This window comes from Oncorhynchus gorbuscha, linkage group LG05 (genome assembly GCF_021184085.1).
Source record: "Oncorhynchus gorbuscha isolate QuinsamMale2020 ecotype Even-year linkage group LG05, OgorEven_v1.0, whole genome shotgun sequence".
NCBI classification, from domain to species: domain Eukaryota; kingdom Metazoa; phylum Chordata; class Actinopteri; order Salmoniformes; family Salmonidae; genus Oncorhynchus; species Oncorhynchus gorbuscha.
The window spans coordinates 8684879-8709895 of NC_060177.1; the positions used below are offsets into that span (position 1 = coordinate 8684879).

The following is a 25017-nucleotide window of genomic DNA, read 5'->3' on the forward strand; positions in this document are numbered from 1 at the left end:
AGCCAGGACAGCAGGGTGAGAGTAGCTACCAATTTGACACTAGACCTGTATGATAAATTGTGTGTGTATCCAGCTCAATTCACCCTTCAATGACAGATGGACAAGATGGATGCTGCAATTTTGCAGGTCCAGAGCTGCTACCTGATCATCTGTATGTGTTGTGTGTGTGTGTGTCCATGTCTGTATGTGTCCATGTCTGTGCGTGTCCATGTCTGTGCGTGTCCATGTCTGTGCGTGTGAGAGTGTAAGAGTGTGGGTGACCGTGTCCACCTATATTGATCGCTGACCTCAGCGACGGGATGTGCGCTCGTTGCCATGTCTGTATGAACGCCGGCCACAGGTCTTGCAGCACTGTGTCCGCACGGCGGGCAGGTGGCATCGGCCAAGCCACTGGAGGGTCTGACAGAAACGGAACGTGAGGCGGTCACGAAGACACGTGAGCCCTGAGAGAGAGAGAGAGAGAGAGAGAGAGAGAGAGAGAGAGAGAGAGAGAGGCACACACACAGAGGCACAGAGAGAGTTATCTGTGAGACAATTCTGTATAATAAGGACACCAACAGCTTCTGCATAACTAAGTTCCCTTAATAGAAAAGATAATTGCTACATATGCCCAGTAGAGACTGTGACCCGAGTTAGACTTTGTACTATGAACAATGGATTTTAAAAGTTGAATAACAACACACCACTGGGACCACTGAGCCCCTTAAGTTCAAAGGTCACTACTCAGATGACTCAGGCATTCCTGCTCATGCTCACAGAGGCGCGCTAACGAGGCTCACAGAAGCGCGCTAACAAAGGCTCACAGAGGCGCCTAACGAGGCTAACAGAGACGCCCTAATGAGGCTCACAGAGACGCCCTAATGAGGCTCACAGAGGAGCGCTAACGAGACTCACAGAGGAGCGCTAACGAGACTCACAGAGGAGCGCTAACGAGACTCACAGAGGAGCGCTAACGAGACTCACAGAGGAGCGCTAACGAGACTCACAGAGGAGCGCTAACGAGACTCACAGAGGAGCGCTAACGAGGCTCACAGAGGAGCGCTAACAAGGCTCACAGAGGAGCACTAACAAGGCTCACAGAGGAGCACTAACAAGGCTCACAGAGGCGCGCTAACGAGGGTTGTTTGTGTTATGAATGCTTGACAGGCTCCTTCAGGTCAGGGCACTGGGACGTCTGAATTCAACAGAGATGTGCACCATGGGGACAACAACTTAAAGGAATCTGAAAGGCACAGCCTTACAGCAATACAAAAGCACAGACACTATCAACACTCATTAGATACAGTATGTCAGAGTCATGGTTCACATTACATGTGTGGTGAGAATGTGATTGTGATTGTGAAATAACCAAAATGCAAGCATGGTTTTCTCATATAGGGAAAGCTGAGAGGGACTTAACAGCATGACAACGACTTGCTACAGCCACAAATACCACTAGCGAAGCAGCACATGGTTCACATTACATGGATGTCATAAGAGTATGATGGAATGACACAACGAAACATGTCTTCATGACAACGAGATTGCTTCATTATAATGTGATTTGCTCAAGGCACAATATTATAATGACATTTCACAAGTTACATAATGAGAAGCATCATCATCGTCGCAGCCAAATCAGTTAATGTGCATTTTACAAGGTGATGAGTTTTCCTAATCTTTCATCACTAATGGTCTCAGACCTCCTTTGAGGAGTTAACCAGTCATCCAAGGTCACTTAAACAAGGTATAGCTAGTATGAGACGCTAACGATGCCAAATCATTATCATCTGTATGCATGATGTAATTAAGACAAATCCTATGCTAAAATATACATGTAAAGCATATAGGGGCCTGATCTGAGACAGAGAGAAAGGGGACATTAAAGTCTGCTGAGGCCTCAGGCCTGGAATGTACCAGATCTTACTGATAGTAGTGAGTGTTGCTGACGATGTCCATTTTGACCGAGCAATACAGATCCTTTCAACAAAAACATACAAATGAAAGACACTTATGAGACGTTAAAAGTGATGAAGAACAATATAGTTATGCGGTATACGTCCACATTCATCTGTGCTTTGGAAGGGAGATCAACCCTGTATGATTTTAACTTAGTAGAGTATATCTTCAGATCAAATCATACCTCGCTGTCAATGGGAAATTTAGACAAATACTGTATAATTAAAACATTTCAAATAATTCCCCTGAGAAATCCCAGATTAAAAAATATCATGTGGGGTTTAATAACTAAATATTATCCCCATCGGGTGCAAAATGATAAGGCTTGTGACTGTAGATAACCTTTTGTAATGGTTGAAAATGGTTTTCAGCGCCTGCAGATGTATTATGGGAATGATAGATTGAAGCCACGGTTGCCGAGGGAAAATGAGGGCAGGAGTTCTTTAGAATATTTATCCTCTCGCAGCACCATTAAAGCACATCAGTGAATATGAAATGGAAAAAGGAATACATTATTCAATTAATAAAACATTACCGGAGGATTATTGAAAGCGAACAGAAATAAAAACAATAATGAGCTACACTGTGCTCTCAGGCGGTCCTGAAGAGGCTCTCTTTTCCAGTCTACAGTAAGATTTATCTTTCATTTTCTTCAACTGATAATGCAAAGCCAGATCTTAGTGATTAGAATCACAATGAAAATTGAAGACAGTTGTTGGGATTAGTTACTTGAAATAGCAATATATTAACTCTGTGTTGTCTGTTCACACTGCTATGCTTTATCTTGGCCAGGTCGCAGTTGCAAATGAGAACTTGTTCTCAACTAGCCTACCTGGTTAAATAAAGGTGAAATAAATAAATAAATAAAAATTACATATGATATACAATATTACTTTGAATGGAAAGCAAAGCGTTATATTACTAGTGACTCATAAAAACGTATCAGATTACGTAACACGCTACCTTTGTAACATTATCCCCAACACAAGGATAACACAAGGATATGTCCTTAGAAGTAGAGACGAGGATGTTGAGTTATTGGGAGATTGTACCTGATCGATCGCCTCTTGCATTAAAAAGAGAAATGTAATTGAAAAATGAATAGTAAGCGATGGAGTTGTCTTCTTGAGTGCTACATGAACATTGTGATGAATCTGTAACCAATTCGGTTTAAATTGCCAACTAAAAACAAGGCCAGCAATGATGGGAAAGTGCAATGGAATGAATCTATCGTAAGCTATTATAATACAGTTAAGAACTCTTCACAGGACCATTCTGTAACAAAGTCAAGTTGAGATGGTCTTGAGCTCTACTCTACACAAAGAGAGATCTCAGCAGTGTTCACCATAGTCTGTTAAAACCAAACTCTCAGCATCTGTATTAGAAATGACTTCACTGTTCCACTGCCTTTATCATCCCACTGCAGGGGAGTGGAGGGAAGGATTTAACTGAAGCCTTCCTCTTCTGTTCTCTGCCTCATTCTCCTAAACCTCAAGTGGTGCTCTGGGGCAGGACTGCCTGAGAACCAGGAGCTGAGAGGAAGGTGAGTCTGGATGAGCTAGAGTAGCAACAGTGGAAGGTGAGTTCGGATGAGTTGGAGTTTAGTTTTAGTTTAGTTTATTTTATTTTTACAGGGACAGTGCACATTAATCAACGTTTCAGTAAAAGTGCCGGTTTTAGCCAGCCGGCTAATTTTCAACCGCAGTCCCTGGGCAGGTTATTAAAAACAATTACAATATAGACAATAGCACCATAGAACAAGCAAGACATAGCAACATAGGACAAGCAAGACATAGCATACAGACAGAGCAACATAGAACAAAAAGCAGCAAAACAAAATTCATAAAAGCAACAAAGTGTTTCCACACCTCACAAGCTACAGACAACAGACAACATGGAAAGCGGCAACACACAGCTAGGGACCATGTTCACAAATCTGATTGACCTTTAGCCAGGTCTTCAAGCATTTTGTGAAAGTGTGATATGTGGTGCAGTTATGTGTGTCTGATGGCAGTGTATTCCAGACATGGGAAGCTCTCACAGAGAATGCAGATTTACTAAAGGTGCTTTTCCTTAGGGGAACTATACAGTCACCTCTCATGGCAGCCCTTGTGGATCTGCTGCCATATGTCTGGGTTTTCTGTTTAACAAAAATATTGAGTGGAGGGGGAGCCAGGCCATTAAGGATCTTGAATACAAGACATGCGTCGGTGTATTGCACAAGATTTTCCCAACTCAAGAGCTCATGCTTTCTAAGGATGTGACAATGATGATGGCTATTGGGCTTCCTATCAAGCACTTTGAGAGCCTGTTTGTAGACAGACTGAATAGGTTTTAATGTTGTACAGCAAGTTTGGGCCCAACTAGTCAAGCAGTATGTTAAGTGGGGGAGTATCATAGAATTGAAGTACAGTTTTGCTACCTCTGTAGTCAAACAATTTCATATAAATCGGAAATTAGCTAGGTTGAATTTGGTTATTTGAATTACCTTTTTCACATGCTTTTTAAAAGAGAGGTTGGAATCAAGTATGATGCCAAGGTACTTAAAATCGGATACCACCTGGAGCTTCTCCCCTGACACATAGACATCTGGCTCAGTAGCATCTGTTGCCCTCTTTGTGAAGAACATGCAAACAGTTTTTTCACATTGAGATGCAAACACGAGTCACTGAGCCACTTTGTAACCTGGACCATTACAGTAGTGAGTTATTGTGCAGCTTGTTGTTTGCTCTTTGCGTGCACATATATCACTGTATCATCTGCATACATTTGAACTTCAGACCCAGTACAGACAGAAGGCAGATCATTAATGTACAGGCTGAACAGGAGGGGCCCCAGTATTGACCCTTGGGGCACGCCCACATCATAGCTATGAGTGGGCGACAGCTCATTGCTCACTCTGACACACTGAGTTCTGCCTTCAAGGTATGATTTCATCCATCTCAAGGCATCAGGGGAAAAGTTGAACTTGGACAATTTTGTGATGAGAATCTCATGGTTAACAGTCTCAAAAGCCTTCCTTAGGTCCAGAAACACAGCCCCAACAGCACCCCCTTTGTCCATCTTGGACTTCACATTTTCCAGAAGAAAGCAGTTGGCCGTTTCTTTGGAGTGTTTCGCTCTGAAGCCAAACTGCATGGAGTGTAATGTGAAGGGGCTGTTGTTGAGGTGGGCAATCAGTTGTTCTGCTACACACTTTTCAACAACCTTTGACACCACAGGTAGTAGCGACTGGGATGAAGGTGAGTCTGGATGAGCTAGCGTAGCGACAGTGGAAGGTGAGTTTGGATGAGTTAGAGTAGCGACTGGGAGGAAGGTGTGTCTGGATGAGCTAGCGTAGCGACAGTGGAAGGTGAGTCTGGATGAGTTAGACAGGGAGGAAGGTGAGTCTGGATGAGTTAGAGTTAGAGTAGCGACTGGGAGGAAGGTGTGTCTGGATGAGCTAGCGTAGCAACAGTGGAAGGTGAGTCTGGATGAGTTAGAGTAGCGACTGGGAGGAAGGTGTGTCTGGATGAGCTAGCGTAGCAACAGTGGAAGGTGAGTCTGGATGAGTTAGAGGGAGGAAGGTGTGTCTGGATGAGCTGGGAGGAAGGTGTGTCTGGATGAGTTAGAGTAGCGACTGGGAGGAAGGTGTGTCTGGATGAGCAGTGGAAGGGAAGGTGAGTTTGGATGAGTTGCTGCAGGTGCTGAATAAAAACAAGACATAATCCTGTGAATAAAAGCAGACAGGATACACACATACACAAACAGTCACCGAAAAGCAAAGCTTTATTTTTAACCATGACTCACCTTTGTCAGCAGCAATTGGCATGGAGGTATCCTGTCTACAGTGTGCTTTAAGTGTGCTCAAAGCTTCCTTCTCCAATCAAATTCTAATATTGCTGTAAAGCTAGGTAGCAAGACCCCAGAGAGCTGGGTTGTTATCATATTAAACCCAGGAAGAGCATTAGAAATTGAAATAAATATGCCTTTCTTGGCACAGACCATTTGCTGAAACTATTCTAGGAACTGGAGTCATTTGTAATGCTGAGATTCCAACATCACTGCCATCCTGAGTTGACTCCTTGCTTAAATCATAGAGTCCAGGGTAATATTTTGTACATTTCACCAAATATCTCACAACAAGCAAATCTCATTGCAGACCAATTAGCTAGAGGAGCCATGTTTTTCCCCCTCACTGGACAGCTGGTAAGTACGTTTCAAGTTTGGAAATCTAACCCACCAGAGCCCAACAGCAAGAACATTCAGGAGAAAATATACAAAACAGATACAAACAATAACCAGCAATAAAGTGGTGGTATACGAACATATCAGTGTCTCATGAATCTGAATCATGGTAGATGAGCCATCTTAAATGGGGAATTCTAGGTGAATGTCAAGGTAGTCAAGGGGAACGTTAGTAGTCAAGGGGGAGATAGTGGCTGTAGTAGTTAGTATATTCTGTTCCCATATGGTTTCATCAGCCAGCTTCACAATACACAGTGATAGGAATAAAGAAAACGCAGTATACTGTGAAGCGAGATCGACTGAAGCATGTGGGACAGAATATGCCGGCTGCAGGCCTTCTATCTATCTACTCTGACACACATCCAAGACATACAATATACATTACTTTATACCATTTTAAAATGATGAATATCTAACAAATCACAAAAACATACAAACAAATAATAAAACAGTATACAGCCAATCTTGAGCTAATAAACAGTGAGATGAACTCCGGTTGTTCAGACTTGTACAAGTTAGGAACAAGAACATTATTGTGTCAAATGTTCCAACTAAGACGGCACCACACAACTCTTCCACATACAGTAATCCTCCTACTGTACTTCATCATTGAACAGACATGGGTGCACGCAAAGTACTTAACAATCCGCCTCAGTGTTTTTCGCCCCTACTGTAGCTGGGGGCTGGAAGACAAGCCATGGCTTGAGAGGGTTCAGTCGAGTCCACTACCTTCCTGTCTTAACCAGCTCCACCACAGAGGGTTCAGTCAAGTCCACTACCCTCATGTCTTAACCAGCTCCACCACAGAGGGTTCAGTCAAATCCACTACCCTCATGTCTTAACCAGCTCCACCACAGAGGGTTCAGTCGAGTCCACTACCCTCCTGTCTTAACCAGCTCCCCACCACAGAGGGTTCAGTCAAGTCCACTACCCTCCTGTCTTAACCAACTCCACCACAGAGGGTTCAGTCGAGTCCACTACCCTCATGTCTTAACCAGCTCCACCACAGAGGGTTCAGTCGAGTCCACTACCCTCCTGTCTTAACCAGCTCCACCACAGAGGGTTCAGTCGAGTCCACTACCCTCCTGTCTTAACCAACTCCACCACAGAGGGTTCAGTCAAATCCACTACCCTCCTGTCTTAACCAGCTCCACCACAGAGAAACCAATTCATCTCTCAGTCCTCAGAAGCTTCTGTCAGCGCAACATAATTTCCATATGCTGCCCCAGATCACAGAGCGCCCTAACATCACAGGGGTCAGAGGTCACAGCTGAAATGCTATCCCGCACTGTTTCCTGTACCCCTCCCCCTCACCACCTCCCCTTCTCATGGTATGATCCACTCCCCCACTAACCGTCCAACCCCTCCCACATGGAACAACATGACAGTATACAGAGAGAGGGGGGAGAGAGGCACATCCTGTAGGCCTGCTTGATGTGAACTTCCTCTGGCCTTCCACTCTCAAACTGTACTGGAAGCAGCAGTATCCATGGACTATTATAGCACCGGGGAAGTTTGAAGCAACTGGAACCTCTTGTTCACAGACCTCGTACTCTCGTCCCACGCCACTGTACTGTACCGTTTCCTCTTCACAGTGACTGAATATAACCCAGGGTTTATTAGACGTACTACTGGGGCATGACTCCGGGAGAGACAGGATGACCTCATTCACATTGGAAATGCAGGCCAGTAGACCAGGGAGAGGTTGGACCTGGCAAGAGGATCACAACGCATTGGTTTAAAGCTACATCAACAACAGTGTTAATTTCGTCAACAACAACCATGATGAAAAATACTCAACAACCTACTTTTCCTAACTAAAACTATGGCGATAACGAGACGAAATGCCCTGGAAAAAACACAATAACTATTACAAATGAATTTTAGTACATGAAAATGTAACAACACGAGAATTCCACGTGAAACTAATGGACATTTAATTTGATATGAAATGTGCACATGATGGAAGTTACAGGAAGCCTAATGTCATGCCCTGACCTTAGAGATGTTCTCTTAGAGATCCTTTATGTTCTCTATGTTTGGTTAGGTCAGGGTGTGACTCGGGTGGGAAATTCTATGTTCTCTATTTCTTTGTTTTTGGCCGCGTGTCGTTCCCAATCAGAGGCAGTTGTCTATCGTTGTCTCTGATTGGGGATCACACATAAGTTGTCATTTTCCTTTTGGGTTTTGTGGGATCTTGTTTTCTGTTTAGTGTCTATCAATTCCAACTTTAAATCTCAAACTTTCTACCGAACCTGTCTGTGTGTGCTCAGGGAAAAGCGCTTTGGAGAGGGAGCTGTGGGGTTTGGAACTCCTAGCCGGCCTGTCGGTCTGTCTGGATCAATGAGTCTCTCCTTGGACAGGGGCTTCCCCAGAGTACCCCTCGTTACTGACTTGTGGAAGCTGCCCAGCGCTGTCAACTTTCACACAGAGAGAGAGACAGAGAGAGAGTGTGGGGGGGGGGGGGTTGACAGAGAGAGAGAAATTAAAGCGAAATAAGAGAAGAGAAAGTGAGATTGGGATACTTCACTGAGACTGAAGGCTTTGCACTAAGTCACAGCCCCCTGCACACATCAGGCTGCAAAGAAGTTCCACCTTCCCCCTTGCCTGGCAGCCTCCCCTCACTGTCCATAGTAATAAACCAGGCCTGGCAGCCTCCCCTCACTGTCCACAGTAATAAACCAGGCCTGGCAGCCTCCCCTCACTGTCCATAGTAATAAACCAGGCCTGGCAGCCTCCCCTCACTGTCCATAGTAATAAACCAGGCCTGGCAGCCTCCCCTCACTGTCCATAGTAATAAACCAGGCCTGGCAGCCTCCCTCACTGTCCATAGTAATAAACCAGGCCTGGCAGCCTCCCCTCACTGTCCATAGTAATAAACCAGGCCTGTCAGCCTCCCCTCACTGTCCATAGTAATAAACCAGGCCTGGCAGCCTCCCCTCACTGTCCATAGTAATAAACCAGGCCTGGCAGCCTCCCTCACTGTCCATAGTAATAAACCAGGCCTGGCAGCCTCCCTCACTGTCCATAGTAATAAACCAGGCCTGGAAGCCTCCCCTCACTGTCCATAGTAATAAAACAGGCCTGGCAGCCTCCCCTCACTGTCCATAGTAATAAACCAGGCCTGGCAGCCTCCCCTCACTGTCCATAGTAATAAACCAGGCCTGGCAGCCTCCCCTCACTGTCCAAAGTAATAAACCAGGCCTGGCAGCCTCCCCTCACTGTCCATAGTAATAAACCAGGCCTGGAGGCCTCCCCTCACTGTCCATAGTAATAAACCAGGCCTGGCAGCCTCCCCTCACTGTCCATAGTAATAAACCAGGCCTGACAGCCTCCCCTCACTGTCCATAGTAATAAACCAGGCCTGGAGGCCTCCCCTCACTGTCCACAGTAATAAACCAGGCCTGGAGGCCTCCCCTCACTGTCCATAGTAATAAACCAGGCCTGGAGGCCTCCCCTCACTGTCCATAGTAATAAACCAGGCCTGGCAGCCTCCCCTCACTGTCCATAGTAATAAACCAGGCCTGGCAGCCTCCCCTCACTGTCCATAGTAATAAACCAGGCCTGGCAGCCTCCCTCACTGTCCATAGTAATAAACCAGGCCTGGCAGCCTCCCCTCACTGTCCATAGTAATAAACCAGGCCTGGCAGCCTCCCCTCACTGTCCATAGTAATAAACCAGGCCTGGCAGCCTCCCCTCACTGTCCATAGTAATAAACCAGGCCTGTCAGCCTCCCCTCACTGTCCATAGTAATAAACCAGGCCTGGCAGCCTCCCCTCACTGTCCATAGTAATAAACCAGGCCTGGCAGCCTCCCCTCACTGTCCATAGTAATAAACCAGGCCTGGCAGCCTCCCCTCACTGTCCATAGTAATAAACCAGGCCTGGAAGCCTCCCCTCACTGTCCATAGTAATAAAACAGGCCTGGCAGCCTCCCCTCACTGTCCATAGTAATAAACCAGGCCTGGCAGCCTCCCCTCACTGTCCATAGTAATAAACCAGGCCTGGCAGCCTCCCCTCACTGTCCAAAGTAATAAACCAGGCCTGGCAGCCTCCCCTCACTGTCCATAGTAATAAACCAGGCCTGGAGGCCTCCCCTCACTGTCCATAGTAATAAACCAGGCCTGGCAGCCTCCCCTCACTGTCCATAGTAATAAACCAGGCCTGACAGCCTCCCCTCACTGTCCATAGTAATAAACCAGGCCTGGAGGCCTCCCCTCACTGTCCACAGTAATAAACCAGGCCTGGAGGCCTCCCCTCACTGTCCATAGTAATAAACCAGGCCTGGAGGCCTCCCCTCACTGTCCATAGTAATAAACCAGGCCTGGCAGCCTCCCCTCACTGTCCATAGTAATAAACCAGGCCTGGAGGCCTCCCCTCACTGTCCATAGTAATAAACCAGGCCTGGAGGCCTCCCCTCACTGTCCATAGTAATAAACCAGGCCTGGAGGCCTCCCCTCACTGTCCATAGTAATAAACCAGGCCTGGAGGCCTCCCCTCACTGTCCATAGTAATAAACCAGGCCTGGAGGCCTCCCCTCACTGTCCATAGTAATAAACCAGGCCTGGAGGCCTCCCCTCACTGTCCATAGTAATAAACCAGGTAGGGAAATAGGAAACCCTTTTTGATTTTAATTGAACCTTTATTTAAAAACAGGCAAGTCAGTTTAGAACAAATTCTTATTTACAATGGTGGCCTACCGGGGAGCAGTGGGTTAACTGCCTTGTGCAGGGGCAGAACGCCAGATTTGTACCTTATCAGCTCAGGGATTCGATCCATCAACCTTTCGGTTACTGCCCCAATGCTCTAACCACTAGGCAGCCTGCCGCCCCATGCACACATCCAATAGTCAGGTGCTGGACAGAAACATTAAGGGACAGAGATGAGGAATCGAGGAGTGTACAAACAGAGTTAACAAGGAAACTGTACAAAGCATAATAGAGGGATGCCTGAAGCGTAAGGGAGAGAAGCCTGAAGCATTAGGGTTGAAAGCCTGAAGCATTAGGGTTGAAAGCCTGAAGCATTAGGGAGAGAAGCCAGAAGCATTAGGGTTAGAAGCCAGAAGCATTAGGGTTGAAAGCCTGAAGCATTAGGGTTGAAAGCCTGAAGCATTAGGGAGAGAAGCCTGAAGCATTAGGGAGAGAAGCCTGAAGCATAAGGGAGAAAAGCCTGAAGCATTAGGGTTGAAAGCCTGAAGCATTAGGGAGAGAAGCCAGAAGCATTAGGGTTGAAAGCCTGAAGCATTAGCGTTGAAAGCCTGAAGCATTAGGGTTGAAAGCCTGAAGCATTAGGGAGAGAAGCCTGAAGCATTAGGGAGAGAAGCCTGAAGCATTAGGGAGGGAAGCCTGAAGCATCAGGGAGGAAGCCTGAAGCATCAGGGAGGAAGCCTGAAGCATCAGGGAGGGAAGCCTGAAGCATTAGGGAGGGAAGCCTGAAGCATCAGGGAGGGAAGCCTGAAGCATCAGGGAGGGAAGCCTGAAGCATAACGGAGGGAAGCCTGAAGCATAATGAGGGATACCTGAAGCATTATGAGGGATGCCTGAAGCATAATGAGGGAAGCCTGAATCATAATGAGGGAAGCATGAAGCATTAGTGTTGGAAGCCTGAAGCATTAGGGTTGGAAGCCTGAAGCATTAGGGTTTGGAAGCCTGAAGCATTAGGGTTTGGAAGTCTATTATTATTTGACCATGCTGGTCATTTATGAACATTTGAACATCTTGGCCATGCTCTGTTATAATCTCCACCCGGCACAGCCAGAAGAGGACTGGCCACCCCACATCGTCTGGTTCCTCTCTAGGTATCTTCCTAGGTTTTGGCCATTCTAGGGAGTTTTTCTTAGCCACCGTGCTTCTACACCTGCATTGATTGCTGTTTGGGGTTTTAGGCTGAGTTTCTGTACAGCACTTTGAGATATCAGCTGATGTACGAAGGGCTATATAAACACATTTGATTTGATTTTCTGAAGCATTAGAGTTGGAAGCCTGAAGCATTAGGGAGGGAAGCCTGAAGCATAATGGAGGGAAGCCTGAAGCATAATGGAGGGAAGCCTGATGCATAATGGAGGGAAGCCTGAAGCATAATGAATGGAAGCCTGAAGCATAATGGAGGGAAGCCTGAAGCATAATGGATGGAAGCCTGATGCATAAGGGCGGGAAGCCTAATGCATAATGGAGGGAAGCCTGAAGCATAATGGATGGAAGCCTGAAGCATAATGGATGGAAGCCGGAAGCATAATGGATGGAAGCCTGAAGCATAATGAGGGAAGCCTGAAGCATAATGAGGGAAGCCTGAAGCATTAGGAAGGGAATCCTGAAGCATAATGAGGGAAGTCTGAAGCATTAGGAAGGGAAGCCTGAAGCATAATGAGGGAAGCCTGAAGCATAATGGATGGAAGCCTGAAGCATAATGAGGGAAGCCTGAAGCATTAGGAAGGGAAGCCTGAAGCATAATGAGGGAAGCCTGAAGCATACACTGATTTCCCTGTTGCTGTAAGTGGATTATAGATGATAAATGTAACTGTTTATCACATGCTGGCTCATGCTTTACCTCTGTCTTCTTCACTATGTAGCGCACACACACACACACACACCATACCACACTTCCTGTTTGAAGCATGAGAGCGAAGTTTGACAGAAATGGCCTTTTAAATGGTATTTTATTTCGTTTTATTCTTAGCCCCTTATTGACTAGTCCTTCTGTCTGCTTATATGATTCACATGGTAGAGAGGGGGCAACAGCAGAATGAATGACTTTCCACCAAAGAAGCTCCATTAATGTCCCCTACCACGTGTATCAGACAGGTGGACACGTGTGATAACACAGACCTGCTCAGTGCCAATCCAACCAGGTTGATACATGTTTTTCTATAAGCTTTTGTCTGTCTTATTAGCCTTTTCTCCTGGGGTTCCAGGCAGAGAAACCACATGAATTCTCTCTTATGAACTATTTCATCCAAGGTCCTGTAATAGAATGTAAAGAACTGAGGCTTTGTGTGGACTGGTCCAATTTGAGGAAGAAAGACTGACGGGGTCTTTCATCTGGCTCTCTACAGGGCTAATGGAAGAACAAGGCACAGTGTATTCACTGCACCAGCAGCACTACCATAGAAGACACCTGATGTTCACTGTTATTGAGTCAGTGAGAGGCCATGTTGTGAGCATATGAACATACGGCTCTACTTTTGTTCATGGTGTGGAGCACTTCAGTGTAGGACAGAGCTTTTACAAATGTTACATAAAACGGCCACCACACCAGTATTCTTTAGTATTCTTCAAATCAGGTTGCTATTGTTATTATATGTGTTATAGTGCTGCTTATGTAGCATTAACAAACCATAATGAGATTCATGCGCCCACCAGTACCCCCAGTCAGTCAGTACCAGTACCCCCAGTCAGTCATTACCAGTACCCCCAGTCAGTCAGCACCAGTACCCCCAGTCAGTCAGCACCAGTATCCCCCAGTCAGTCATTACCAGTACCCCCAGTCAGTCAGCACCCCCAGTCAGTCAGTACCAGTACCCCCAGTCAGTCAGTACCAGTACCCCCAGTCAGTCATTACCAGTACCCCCAGTCAGTCAGCACCAGTATCCCCCAGTCAGTCAGCACCAGTACCCCCAGTCAGTCAGCACCAGTATCCCCCAGTCAGTCAGTACCAGTATCCCCCAGTACATCAGTACCTCCCAGTCAGTCAGCACCAGTATCCCCCAGTCAGTCAGTACCAGTATCCCCCAGTACGTCAGTACCTCCCAGTCCGTCAGTACCAGTACCCCCAGTCAGTCATTACCAGTACCCCCAGTCAGTCATTACCAGTACCTCCCAGTCAGTCAGTACCAGGACCCCCAGTCAGTCATTACCAGTATCCCCAGTCAGTCAGTACCAGTACCCCCAGTCAGTCAGTCCAGTACCCCCAGTACCCCCCCCAGTCAGTCAGTACCAGTACCCCCAGTCAGTCAGTATCAGTACCTCCCAGTCAGTCAGTACCTCCCAGTCAGTCAGTACCTCCCAGTCAGTCAGTACCTCCCAGTCAGTCAGTACCAGGACCCCCAGTCCGTCAGTATCAGTATCCTCCAGTACGTCAGTACCAGTATCCTCCAGTCAATCAGCACCAGTATCCTCCAGTCAGTCAGCACCAGTATCCTCCAGTAAGTCAGTACCAGTATCCCCCAGTTAGTCAGCACCAGTATCCTCCAGTCAGTCAGCACCAGTATCCCCCAGTCCGTCAGCACCAGTATCCCCCAGTCAGTCAGCACCAGTATCCTCCAGTCCGTCAGTACCAGTATCCTCCAGTCAGTCAGCACCAGTATCCCCCAGTCCGTCAGTACCAGTATCCTCCAGTCAGTCAGCACCAGTATCCCCCAGTTAGTCATTATCAGTACCCCCAGTCAGTCATTATCAGTACCCCCAGTCAGTACCAGTACCCCCAGTCAGTACCAGTACCCCCAGTCAGTACCAGTACCCCCAGTCAGTCATTATCAGTACCCCCAGTCAGTCATTATCAGTACCCCCCAGTCAGTCAGTACCAGTACCCCCAGTCAGTCATTACCAGTACCCCCAGTCAGTCAGTACCCCCAGTCAGTCAGTATCAGTACCTCCCAGTCAGTCATTACCTCCCAGTCAGTCAGTCAGTACCTCCCAGTCAGTCAGTACCAGGACCCCCAGTTAGTCAGTACCAGTATCCTCCAGTCCGTCAGCACCAGTATCCTCCAGTCCGTCAGTACCAGGACCCCCAGTTAGTCAGTACCAGTACCCCCAGTCAGTCAGTACCAGTACCACCCAGTCAGTCAGTACCAGGACCCCCAGTTAGTCAGCACCAGTATCCCCCAGTCCGTCAGTACCAAGACTCCCCAGTCAGTCAGTACCAAGACTCCCCAGTCCGTCAGTAACAGTCAGTCTGAAGACTGGCATGCCAGGCAGTCACATGGACATACTCTGGGGATTGTACGTTTCTGCTTCTGGGTAAGAAAGGTATGGCAGAGACCCTGGACTGGTTCTCTCCCATAAGACCTTGATGGCATGACACACCTGACACTTTGTAAAGTCCAGGTACACACACTTCCCTCTGGGGGGGATAGCCATGACACTCACATGGCTCACGCATGAATACACAGAGACACACATTCGCATGCATGAACACATAGACACACACACTCACATGCATGAACACATAGACACACACACTCACATGCATGAACACACATGAGTGAACATACGCACGCATGCTAGAGGTCTTCACGGGTCCAAAGTTAGACCCGTTCTGAAATGGACCTGCGTCTTTCACACCCGCACCGAATATATGTTTTTGAAATATAGAGACCGGTTCCGAACGGACCCAAGGACAACTGGACCCATTTCATATAGACCAGATAGTATCAGGTCACATAGACCTGAGAGTATCAGTACCCGATCCCATCCGAATCAAATCAAATTTGATTTGTCAGGTGCGCCGAATACAACAGGTATTTACAGTGAAATGCTACTTATGGCTTTGGGGTAAAAACAGTTGAGAAGCCTTTTTGTCCTAGACTTGGCACTCTGATACAGCTTGCCATGCGGTAGTAGAGAGAACAGTCTATGACAGGTGGCTGGGGCCTTTGACAATGTTTACGCCCTTCCTCTGACACCGCCTGGTGTAGAGGTCCTGGATGGCAGGCAGGTTTGCCCCAGTGATGTGCTGGTCCGTACCACCTACCCTCTGAAGTGCCTTGCGGTCAGAGGCCGAGAAATTTCCGTACCAGGCAGTGATGAAACCGGTCAGGATGCTCTCGATGGTGCAGCTGCAGAACCTTTTGAGGATCTCAGGACCCATGCCAAATCTTTTTAGTTTCCTGAGGGGGAATAGGTTTTGTCGTGCCCTCTTCACGACTTTCTTGGTGTGTTTGGACCATGCTAGTTTGTTGTTGATGTGGACACCAAAGAACTTGAAGCTCTCAACCTGCTCCACTACAGCCCGTTGATGAGAATGGGGGTATGCTCGTCCCTCTTTTTCCCGTAGTCCACAATCATCTCCTTAGTCTTGGTTACGTTGAGGGATAGGTTGTTATTCTGGCACAACCTAGCCAGGTCTCTGACCTCCTCCCTATAGGCTGTCTCGTTGTTGTCGGTGATCAGGCCTACCACTGTTGTGTCGTCTGCAAACTTAATGATGGTGTTGGAGTCGTGCTTGGCTAAGCAGTTGTGGGTGAACAGTGAGTACAGGAGGGGACTGAGCACATGAGCACAGGACCCCGTGTTGAGGATCAGAGTGGCGGATGTGTTGTTACCAACCCTCACTACCTGGGGGCGGCCCGTCAGGACGTCCAGGATCCAGTTGCAGAGGGAGGTGTTTAGTCCTAGGTTCCTTGGCTTAGTGATGAGCTTTGAGGGTACTACGGTGTTGAACGCTGAGCTGTAGTCAATGAATAGCATTCTCACATAGGTGTTCCTTATGTCCAGGTGGGAAAGCGCAGTGTGGAGTGCAATAGAGATTGCATCATCTGTGGATCTGTTTGGGCGGTATGCAAATTGGAGTGGGTCTAGGGTTTATGGGATAATGGTGTTGATGTGAGCCATTACTAGCCTTTCAAAGCACTTCATGGCTACGGATGTGAGTGCTACGGGTCTGTAATCATTTAGGCAGGTTGCCTTTGTGTTCTTGGTCACAGGGACTATGGTGGTCTGCTTGAAACATGTTGGTATTACAGACTCAATCAGGGACATGTTGAAAATGTCAGTGAAGACACCTGCCAGTTGGTCAGCACATGCCCGGAGCACACATCCTGGTAATCCGTCTGGCCTTTTGTATGTTGACCTGTTTAAAGGTCTTACTCACATCGGCTGCAGAGAGTGTGATCACACAGTCGTCCGAAACAGCTGATGCTCTCATGCATGCCTCAGTGTTGCTTGCCTCGAGGCGAGCATAGAAGTGATTTAGCTCATCTAGTAGGCTCGTGTCACTGGGCAGCTCGCGGCTGTGCTTCCATTTGTAGTCTGTAATAGTTTATAGCCCTGCCACATCCGACGAGCGTCTGAGCCGGTGTAGTATGATTCATTCTTAGCCCTGGGCATAGCGGGATTTCTTGTAAGCTTCCAGGTTAGAGTCCCGCCCCTTGCGAGGAAAAAGGGTAGGCTTGCAAGCCGAAGAACACCATCCCAACCATGAAGCATGGGGTGGCAGCATCATGTTGTGGGGGTGCTTTTGCTGCAGGAGGGACTGGTGCACTTCACAAAATAGGCAGCATCATGAGGAATGAAAATTATGTGGATTGTGGAAGGCTACCCGAAACGTTTGACCCAAGTTAAACAATTTAAAGGCAATGCTACCAAATACTAATTGAGTGTATGTAAACTTCTGACCCACTGGGAATGTGATGAAAGAAATAAAAGCTGAAATAAATCATTCTCTCTACTATTATTCTGACATTTCACATTCTTATAATAAAGTGGTGACCTAAAACATGGGATTTTTACTAGTATTAAATGTCAGCAATTGTGAAAAGCTGAGTTTAAATGTATTTGGCTAAGGTGTATGTAAACTTCAGACTTCAACTGTAACTCTTTGTGTTGTTGTTTGTTTAGTGTTTTCCAATTTTCCCAGAAGTGGTTAGAGTCTATGGATTCTTCAATTACATTGAGCTGATTTCTGACGTGCTGTTCCTTCTTTTTCTGTAGTGTATTTCTGTATTGTTTTAGTGATTCACCATAAAGAAGGTGTAGGCTCAGGTTTTCTGGGTCTCTGTGTTTTTGGTTAGATAGGTTACTCAATTCCTTTCTTAGGGTTTTGCATTCTTCATCAAACCATTTGTCATTGTTGTTCATGGTCTGTTAGAAATGTTTAGATTTGATAGGGAAGCTAAGAGGTCAAATATATGGTTTAGGTTTTCTACTGCCAAGTTTAAAACTTCACTATTACAGTGAAACATTTTGTCCATGAAGTTGTCTAAAAGGGATTGAATATGTTGTTGCCTAATTGTTTTTTGGTAGGTTTCCAAACTGCATTCCTTCCATCTATAGCATTTCTTAATATTATTCAGTTCCTTTGGCTTTGATGCCTCATGATTGAGTATTGCTCTGTTCAAGTAGACTGTGATTTTGCTGTGATGTGATAAGGGTGTCAGTGGACTGACAGAATACTCTGAGACTCTGGGTTGAGGTCAGTGATAAAGTAGTCTACAGTACTACTGCCAAGAGATGAGCTATAGGTCCACCTACCGTAGGAGTCCCCTCGAAGCCTACCATTGACTATGTACATACCCAGTGTGCGACAGAGCTGCAGGAGTTGTGACCCGTTTTTATTGGTTATGATGTTTTAGTTGTGCCTAGGGGGGCATATGGGGGAGGGAATGCTGTCACCTCCAGGTAGGTGTTTGTCCCCGTGTGCTGAGGATGTCAGATTCTTGTCCAGTTCTGGCATTTAGGTCGCCACAGACTAGTACATGTCCCTGGGCCTGGAAATGATTGATTTCTCCCTCTAGGATGGAGAAGCTGTCTTCATTCAAGTATGGGGATTCTAGTGGGGTGATATAGGTAGCACACAGGAGGACATTTTTCTCTGCTGAGATCATTTCCTTTTTAATTTCTACCCAAATGTAAAATGTTCCTGTTTTGATTAATTTAAGAGTGAGTTAGGTCCTCTTGCTCTCTCTCGCTCTCTCTCCTTTTCCCAAGGTTGCTGTTGACGCATATCCCCGGTAGTTATTGGGGTCAAATAAAACACTATATTATAAGTATTCAGCACATCATAACAATGTGGTTTTGAATTGTTAGCTACAAAGATTATGCTGCAAGCTTAATAAACAGTGATTTACAACTGCCCTCAACCAGTGTTGTTTCCATGATGTAATCTGGACAAGGCCAAGTCATACCAAGGTCAAATCCTCCAGGAGATGGACCACACAGAGACTTTAAAAAGACAAAATGGCCACCATTCTCAACACACATTATGACATACCTCAGTGATTTGAAGAAACACCTCTCTGGGTAGTTGTAAATGTCAGCAGTTAAGACAGGATCTGCGCCACTACCCCTCTCAGAGACAGGATTACAGAGATTATGGTTTTATACCACAGATCAATATTTCAACAAGAAAATGTATCCAGTCAACATCCTAAAGACAGACAAACAGAAATAATAAAATATCTGCAAACACAAAAATAGAAGCTTCGTACTAGCCAACCAATTGTCTTCACAAGGCATGCGAGTACCAACCTCACAGACAGCGCAAATTAGCCTTGAGTGTTTTTTGAAGGGAAAACTTTTGCATGCCAAAATCTTATTGAAATAAATCTGCAAAAGCAGGCCTCGTTGATTGATCACTAAAATATAATTGTGCTGCAAGAGAGATGTGGACTGCTCAACGGAGCGCACAAGTCCAAATACCACAGACACTGCAAATGAGCCAAAATAACTTGTCTCTCAATAACATTACATTTAGAGTAATGCTTTTTTTCCGGGTTGAGAACAGAGGTGCCTATGTCACAATCAGTCCTCAGCCGAAGAATAATGAGACATTCTTATGCAATTAAACTGACACACAGTGGGCCATTATCAACACCCATATAATGGAATTACATGCACAGCCAAGAGCCAAGAGTTGTTGTGGACTTGGCCATGAGTCAGAACCTTCCTCTGTTTCAACAGAACTGGAGCTCCAGGCCCAAACCCATGTGGGTCAAGGACCTCAAGGCTTCCATTAAAGACAGAGGCATGACAGCCATCAAGATCAATTCCCTTATTCACTCTCTGCTTTCACTTATCAAACGCCAACCATTCCAAAACCTCTCATTCTTATTCTTGTGATAAACCATCCCAACCAGCCCAAACAAAAAGGCATTTATGGTGGCAAACTGTGGTCTGGTACTCCACAGGCTTTGTGAAATAGCAACAGACATTCCACACCATTATGGGAATGGTTAGAGGAGAAGTCTCTACAACGCTGATGCTGTTATCTTTTATAGCTTAGCAACCTCGTTCAGAAGCTTCAAATCAAAACATCGCAAGCACGATGTTGACAACTTTACTAAATATAGTGGATTACCACAAGGCCTGAACTGTGATGTTAATTCAAAACAGAATAGAAGTCTGCATACTGTACTTTCTATGTAACGGCGTGGGCCTATTCTGAATACGTGTTGAAATCAAATAATTAGCAATAGCAACTAGAGCAACTCATTTTTTTTTTGGGGGGAGACTGGTAAACTGCGGTGCGTATTTTTGCATAGAAGAGTCTGAACAATGTGGTCGACATGTGAGTTCAAATGTGGTTGACTCCTGGACTCCCCAGTCTGCTATATTCTTCCTTTTATATCCCTCCAAGGCAGACGGTGACGGTGCAATGTCTGGTATATTTAACAAGTAACAATGCATGTCTTTAAAAACGTTCCTACCGTAGTAGACAACATAAATCTCCCATTACCTGTGGTTGAACTGTCTATACAGCAGCCTATTCAACAGATGGCTCTAGGATTACGCTTCCAATCTGCTAGCCTTAGGATACAAACAAGTCAATACCAGCCAAACCCACCAGCTGTAGCAATAAAGCACCAGTCTGGTTGATGGATGGGTAAGAAGTCAGTCTGCCTTGCTATCCTCTTCAGTATCTCTCTCTGTGACACTTTATACAGCCAGGGTGTTCAGTAAAAACTGATCATATAGCTTTTCCTACCTTGGTCATAACATTCTTGATCTTAAAATATTTTGAATAACCCCACAGCACCCGTCCCCTTCACAATTGTTTTTGTGAACTAACACTCGCTCTGGATAAGAACATAAGCTAAATGACTAAAATGTAAATGATTTTAGTTAGAAAATTCTAAGGATAGCGGTTAGTGTCTCTCTTTGTCCATACTGCTTTTAGGATAAGGAAACAAATACGCCATTTTGTAATGAAATGTGGATGAAGTATCGCTTTAAATTAACACATCTGGTACTTGACCAGTTTTCAAAAGCAACAACTCATTTGTGTGGCAGTAATTTTCAAAATGGCCACCATTAACCACAGTCTTGGCACTGGACCTGCTCTGAGTGGATGGATTCTTCTCTCTCTCACAACCTTATGAATCAAACTCAAGGGCAAGACCCAAAACCCAGACACTCCTTTTTGTCTTGTGGTTTGTCCTCGATAATAAAATGCAGAAGTGATGACATTCCATATCAAGCTATCAAATCCTTTCAGGATAGGTTAAGGGCTGTTTTATTCCCACTAAGATTTAGTGGTTCCTCGCTTAATTACTGCACATAAATATTCTGAATCGCTACTGCACTGTCTCGTAAAATCAATTTCAACACGTACCAGTCTTTAAAGAGCCTTAGGGATTATAAACTGTAGTTTGATGCATGTAAAATATGTATTCTGGATGAGAAGCCCATCTCAAAAGATTTTCACCTCTACCGTCAATTTCAACAGTGACAGGCATTGGAAGATTGGTTTACACAGAATGGTAAAAGGTTAGACGAGGTAACAACTGTCAATCAAATGCAAGACGTTGTGATATCAAGGTATCATTTCAGGATGGCACCTGCCACCAGCGGAGAGCTCAGATATGTTTGAATCAGGAAGGGAACTATTATGTGTTATTATCCTATTACTCACTGGGCAAAAACTGGTTGAATAAACCTTTTCACGTCATTTCAATTAAAAATTAAAAAATGTGTTGACTTTGAATAAACTTGGAAAACGATTTGGATTTGTAAATAAAATCATCAATGTAAGAGACCTTCATCCAATAATGTGGTGACGGTTGTTTTCACGTTGAATTCATGGTAGTTGACAACTCAACCAAATGTAAATCACATCTAGTTGTTGAAATGATTGATGTGTGTGCCCAGTGCGTATCTCCTTAAAACTTGTTATGGCTGCAATCCCGCTAACGGGATCTTCATCAGAATGCAGTCCTAGGAATCCCAGGTCCACAATAAATGCTTGATTTGTTCGAAAATGTCCGTTATTTATGTCCAATTAGCTACTTTGGTTAGCGCGTTTGGTAAACAATCCCAAAGTCACAAAGCCACTATAACGTGACGAAATGTCCAAAAGTTCCATAACAGTCAGTAGAAACATGTCAAACGATGTACTGAATCAATCTTTAGAATGTTGTTTACATATATCTTCAATAACATTCCAACCGGAGAATTACAATGACTTCAGATGACCGGTGGAACGCAGGTCCTTCCCCTGTGAACGTGCATAGTGAAAGCATGGTCAACTCGTGGCAGTGGTGACTATTTCCTGTCTCATTCGACCCCCCCCCTTCACATTAGAGTCATCAGACAAAGTTCTATTGACTGTTGACATCAAGTGGAAGGCGTAGGAAGTGAAAACTCATCCATATCTTAATGAGAGCTTGGTTGAAAATCTGCCACCTCCAGAAAAAATACAAACAGGAAGTGGAATATCTCAGGTTTTTGCCTGCAATATGAGTTCTGTTATACTCACAGACATAATTCAAACAGTTTTAGAAACTTCAGAGTGTTTTCTATCCAATAATACTAATAATATGCATATATTAGCAACTGAGAATGAGGAGCTGGCCGTTTACACCTTTTCATCCAAGCTACTCAATACTGCCCCTGCAGCCCCCAAACTGGTCTCAGAAAACACCATTCTAACACAAAAAAACATGTCCTTTGAAGATAGTGTTTGGGGAGATATTTCTGGGAGACCTAAAATGGACACAGCACCCAACAATGTAAATCCTATTTTAATTAGCAAACACTGCCAAGGCAATTTTCTATGGGTTTTTAAATGACAGTTCAGTTAGTCCGTTTCAAGGGTGGCCAAGGTAATTATGCACCACAAGACAAAGGTCCCTGTGTGATTGGAGTGAGATAGACGTGACTGGAAAGGTAGAAATAAGGCTAACGTTCATTTAGAAAGTCAAATGAGTCGATGATAATGTCAGTCTTTAAAGTTGTAATATGTGTTTCCGGCTGATAGAGGGAGAGATAAGCTGGGCCAATAATGAATGCCACTTTATGTGCAGCTCTAGACCAGCGGTTTTCAACCGGGTGTCACGGCACACTGGTGTGCCTTGAGGAACTCTCAGGTGTGCCACGAAACCTTTCCTAATCTTCATTATTTCTTGAAACACTCACTTCTGTGAGCCTGTGAGAACCATTAGCACAGGGATAAGGTTTAATTGTAGCACAGCCAACAACAAACAGAGCATGGCATTGGGTCTATGTTTGCAGCTTTACAATGCAGAAAAACACTTGTCTGTAGTCCAAACGGTTTAAAACTAAATATAGATTTTACCAGATCTAAAAAACATATATCTAGCAGGGATTTGCAGAACGCTCTTAAAGGGCGTTCTGATTCATTTGTACACACAAATGAATCATGACTAAGGAACTATGAAAATAGTTCAAATAAACCCTGTTTAATCTATAAAAACATCTGTCACAGAAAATAGATGATTTTGAATATGGATCAGATGAGATGGAGGTCATTAACCACAAAAACAATTCTTCAGCGCATCAAGGTGTGTCACCGTTCAGAAAAGGTTGGGAACCACTGTTCTAGGTACATCTGTAGCAGAGGTGCTTCGGTGAACTCTAAATGCGTGATTAGACTTGTGTTAGCTTTCCAAGCTAATGCTTTAGCTCAGTGGGCTAACAGTCTTGTAGTTTACAAAACTTGGGTCAGCCCTGAAAACTGATGGACTATTAATTCATATTTGGCCATTTTATTTCACTATATGTTTAAAATGTATATAATAACATATTTCGTGTTGCATTCGCATGATACATACTAAAGGTCAATCTTTAACACAGTTAGGTTCTCTCTTTGCTTTACACACGACAGAGAAGAGCCAGCCACCTTTCTCACAAGGATCAGATTTTCCACTGAGTAATCTTGTTTGTGTGGTGTTTGGTGGGGAGCAGGTGGCACACTTCAATTAGGGTGAGAGAAAGCCAGTGACCCATGGGAGAGAGGCTGAAGTGGAAGGAGGAACAGGAGGGTCAGAGAACTGTTCAATCCCTGCTGGAGGCTGTTTATGGCATTCAGACTGACCCCTCCACTAAACCCCAGGGATTCACACATGAACACACACACGTTGACACAAACATGTACACACGCAAGTCAACCAAGTTAGCACACCTTCCACCTTCCCCTTCCTCCTTTCCATGTCCTGTATAAGGTATATATACTGTAACATGCTTCTTGTGATAGCATGGCTACAGTATGTTTCTTGGAGAGGTCTCTCTCTCTCTCTCTTTCTCGAAAATCAATAATTGCTACAAGCTGTTAGGATGAGAATAAACAATACAGAAACCACAGTGGCTTGACATTAGAGGTGTATATCTCAGAACAGGATCGATGAAAGAGTCCTGCGTGGCTCAGTTGGTAGAGCATGGCAATTGCAACTACAGGGTTGTGGGTTTGATTCCCACAGGGGACCAGTACAAAAATGTATGCATTAACTTCTGTAAGATGCCAGATGTAGTTTGCCATCCAACGTTTTGAAGTTATATCAGACATGGCTGTTGAGTCAGTCGTTCTCAACTAACTAGGAAGCATTGAGTTTACTGGTTATATTAGACATGGCTGTTCAGTCAGTCGTTCTCAACTAACTAGGAAGCATTGAGTCTACTGGTTATATCAGACATTGCTGTTGAGTCAGTCGTTCTCAACTAACTAGGAAGCATTGAGTTTACTGGTTATATTAGACATGGCTGTTGAGTCAGTCATTCTCAACTAACTAGGAAGCATTGAGTTTACTGGTTATATCAGACATGGCTGTTGAGTCAGTCGTTCTCAACTAACTAGGAAGCATTGAGTTTACTGGTTATATCAGACATTGCTGTTGAGTCAGTCGTTCTCAACTAACTAGGAAGCATTGAGTTTACTGGTTATATTAGACATGGCTGTTGAGTCAGTC

General features: G+C 45.1%; 1 protein-coding gene across 1 annotated transcript in view; it reads right to left on the bottom strand.

Moving 5' to 3' along the window:
- Window positions 1-288: 288 nt before the first annotated feature.
- LOC124035397 (A disintegrin and metalloproteinase with thrombospondin motifs 7-like) overlaps window positions 289-25017 on the bottom strand; it is a 46964-nt gene continuing 22235 nt past the window's right edge. The window contains exon 14 of the mRNA XM_046348849.1: window positions 289-443. Within this exon, the coding sequence (XP_046204805.1) occupies window positions 289-443 (155 nt within the window). The remainder of the gene's footprint in view (window positions 444-25017) is intronic.